At 32.5% G+C, this 3,769-nt stretch overlaps 1 protein-coding gene across 1 annotated transcript in view; it reads right to left on the reverse strand.

The window, feature by feature from the left end:
- LOC107645965 (GDSL esterase/lipase At1g09390) overlaps positions 1,380 to 3,769 on the reverse strand; it is a 3,668-nt gene continuing 1,278 nt past the window's right edge. Inside the window, exons 2-5 of the mRNA XM_016350129.2 lie at positions 3,134 to 3,322; positions 2,680 to 2,840; positions 2,231 to 2,495; positions 1,380 to 1,971 (exon numbers count right to left, since the gene is read on the reverse strand). Of these exons, the coding sequence (XP_016205615.1) occupies positions 1,739 to 1,971; positions 2,231 to 2,495; positions 2,680 to 2,840; positions 3,134 to 3,322 (848 nt within the window). The 3' untranslated portion in view covers positions 1,380 to 1,738. The remainder of the gene's footprint in view (positions 1,972 to 2,230; positions 2,496 to 2,679; positions 2,841 to 3,133; positions 3,323 to 3,769) is intronic.

The following is a 3,769-nucleotide window of genomic DNA, read 5'->3' on the forward strand; positions in this document are numbered from 1 at the left end:
GCATCCTATTTTTTAAAAATTGTCAATATAAATATATAAACTTTTTAATTTATTAAACACAAAATGAGATATTTATGTTTTTAAAAAATACAAAATACTTTTTTTTTTAAATTTTACCAAATCAAACCGAAGTCTTGCAAAATGCAAATATTCTTAGAAACAAAGCATTTTGCCAAACAAACTAAATTTTTGAAATATCAAGATGTCATTTGTTTCTTTAAGAATATCATTTGATCAAAATCTGAATATTATGGACCGACACAATACTATAATAGTCTACGTTTTGTCATACGCAACCATACACTTTCTTTTTCTTTTTCAAAAAATAAAAGGTAAGACAATAATGAGAGACCATGGAGTCCTGTAATTATTTCTCCAGGTTTTGAGTCCATACGTACATATGCTACGGACATGAACATGGGCCTAAATTGTACAACTTAGGGGTGAACACGAGTCGGTTTGGTTCGAATTTATGTAAAATTAGAACCGAACCAATCAAAATATAATTGGTTCGATTTGATTCGGATTTATATTTTTTTATACATGTATCCGAACCAAACCAAACCGATTAAGAATGGATTGGTTCGATTCGGATAATTGGGTACCCGATGATTTTAAAATTCATAAAAAAAAAACAAATTTTTATTTTAAAAATTCAATAAGTACAATAAATATGTAACATCAATAGAAATAATCCAAACATGTTAAACACCAAATACATTAAAAACTAAACTCATTAAAATCCAAACATATTAATAATGAATAATAATTGTCTAATAGAAAAGCCATATATATTTTTTATTTTTTTATTTAATTAATATATGATCGGATTCGCGGGTTGGTTTGGGTTCCGCACCCCCAAAACCGATACCCGAACCAATTACTAACAAAAGTCATTGGTTTGGTTCAGGTTAGACCCGATTACCCATTGATTTCAGAACAAATTTAATTGATTCGGTTCGAATTCGAACGGATAATCGGGTACCCGCTACCCGTGCTCACCCCTAGTACAACTGCATATGAGACCAAACAAACAACAACAACAAAGGGCCCCTATTGAAGGAAAGCTTCTCCTATCAAGAAAATAACAAAAAAAATGACAAAAAAATTTAAAAATTAAAAAAACAGCAAAGCTTCCATGTAGATTAATTATAAGCCCAACCATCTTGTATTGGTGTAATAGTTACTTCCCTAATTCATTTAAACAAATGTCCAAGAATTCCGCATTATCTATACAGCAACCCAATGCCAACAGCAAACCTTAAATAAAGCTCCAATTCACAACAGATTAATTCTTGATATATTGAGTTGGTGCATACCAAGGGGGCAAAAAAATTATAAAAAGCCCTAAAAATACTTAAAGAAATCTCAACACCATCTTTAAATAAACTTCTATGGAACAATCCTCTTATTTTTATTGCACTACATGTCAATACGCTTGATCAACGAATTATTATTTTTCATGTATCATTGATCAATGCTCATACATCACAAACATAATTTGCATACTACAAAAACAATGCCTGGCAACAAAGACCAATTATACAACCCAAGATGGCCCCTAACTTTAGAACTTGCATCTTGGGCAAGAGAGCGAGACTACATAACAAACTGTGTTTTTTGAGAACAACTACAAAGAAAATAAATAGAAGTATAAGGACCAAAAAAGAACCACAAAGATGCAAAGACAGCACTTAATGGAGTAAGTGTTTGATTCATTGCTTTGCACACTGGTTAGTCAGTGATTGCAGAAGAAATCAAAAGCTGTAGGTGGTGTGGAATAGGCCTTGGAAAGAATCTTTGAAGCTATGAATGTATTTGCAGCCTCAGTAAGATGGATTCCATCCCAGCTAACATATTTTGATCCTTCACTACAAACCTGATACCCTGGTTGCCCACATGTCACCCTTGGGTCAAAATTGTAAGGAGGCCCTCCAGACCCGCAGCACACCATCAGCGAATTCGAGAAACCTAATCATCAATGAATCTCAAGAATTCATCAAAAGTTCCAGCCATCATAATTCAATCATGCATGTTATCAGAGGCAACTGCAAATAACTTGGACTATTTGCCACTTAAACCCAAAGCAGTTAAATACTGTGCTTGTTATTAATAATGTCATCATAAGTTAGGGAGTGAGAGACATCAATGATCACAATTAAATTATTATGACACAAATACCAACTGAATAAGTACTTGAACAAGAAGAAGGTGCTTTTGTTTGGCTTACCATATTTGGCGGCATTTGTGATAAGATCATACTTAATGGCATAAATATCGACATAGACTATGGTAGCATCCTTCAATTGAGTTCTTAGCTTAAGTGACAACCGATTCAGTGCATCATTAAATAATCTTGCAGCAGAGTTATAGCTAGATAGACATCCAGATGAATCCAGATCCTTCTTTTGAGCCAGTGCAATCAATTTGGGAAGACATCCTAAGGGTCCAGTGTTGTGAAGCCAAAACTTCCTGGCACCTTCATTATACAAACTCTGCATATCAAGAAATGAACATTACAAACAAAATTCTTATCTATCTCACTTATAATTATAGAAGTTTGACCGAAATTTCAAATCATACAACCGTAAACAGAAAGAAAGATTGTGTGATGCAAATAATATGATCAATAGGAAAAAATGTTTCACTAATCACCAACACCAACCAAGTAGGACTCACCCTAACAGCCGTTTCAATCTCGGCAACAACTGTTGGGATCCTCTTGATCACTTGCGCATATGACAAATTTTTGGTAAATGAATCAGCAATGTCATTTTGCCCAATATCAATCAAGTAGAGTGCATCTCGGAACCCTCCATCATTTATCAAATTGGTTGCACCTGTAAGTTTATGAGGCAATTATTTAGTTCTACTTCATTCATAAATTCAAACTCCATATGAATATTTTACAAACATAACATTTACCCCGATCAGATAGCAATAATATGATACCTCAAGTTGAACTGAAAGCATAATCAGTATTAATTTTTTGGCCCAAAAATAAGTCATTTAAATACCTTAATTGGGATATGAACTCTATGAAGTATGAAACATTGATGAGAAAATAAAAACCCTCCAACAATGAACTGTTTCTTCCAAGCAATGAAATAATAACGAAAAAAGAAAAATCTACCTGCATTAACAAGTTCAAGTGCACGAGCTTTGAGACGCCTGAACTGCATGACTTGTATATTTAAAGAGAATGGAAGATACTTGGGGAGTGTAGAGGACCCTACAACTGCAAAGTTTGCTCCATTTGTGAACGTCGATCCAGACAACGGGTCCATATATGGGTTCAATAAACTCATGTTCATACTTTGGCCTGCAAATGTTAGAGGGAAATTGTTCAATAGACTTGCATCTTTTGCATCTACGCCTTTTAATGATATAGAAGTAAATTTTTTATATACTAACGATACATCAACAGTAAATTGTAAATTGTAAACAAAAACCAACCAACAAAACAATTTGCATATCTAACGATTGAAGAACTAATTTACTAACATCCAAAGTCTAGGTTGGTTAATTTTTATTGTTCGCATTTTTATCCTACTACATCGAATTCAAATTTAATGTATCACAAATTTTAAAGTGGATTTTTGTTATTTCCTCGCTAAAATAATATTTAGCGACAATTTACACGGCCATCTAATTAATTAAATTAATAAGTAGTATATTTGAAAATGTTATTTTTATTTAGGTTTAATTATCGTTCTTATAATTTTATCAAATTTATAATTAAGTTCTTATATATATATTTTTTCGGATT

This window comes from Arachis ipaensis, chromosome B06 (genome assembly GCF_000816755.2).
Source record: "Arachis ipaensis cultivar K30076 chromosome B06, Araip1.1, whole genome shotgun sequence".
Classification (NCBI taxonomy): domain Eukaryota; kingdom Viridiplantae; phylum Streptophyta; class Magnoliopsida; order Fabales; family Fabaceae; genus Arachis; species Arachis ipaensis.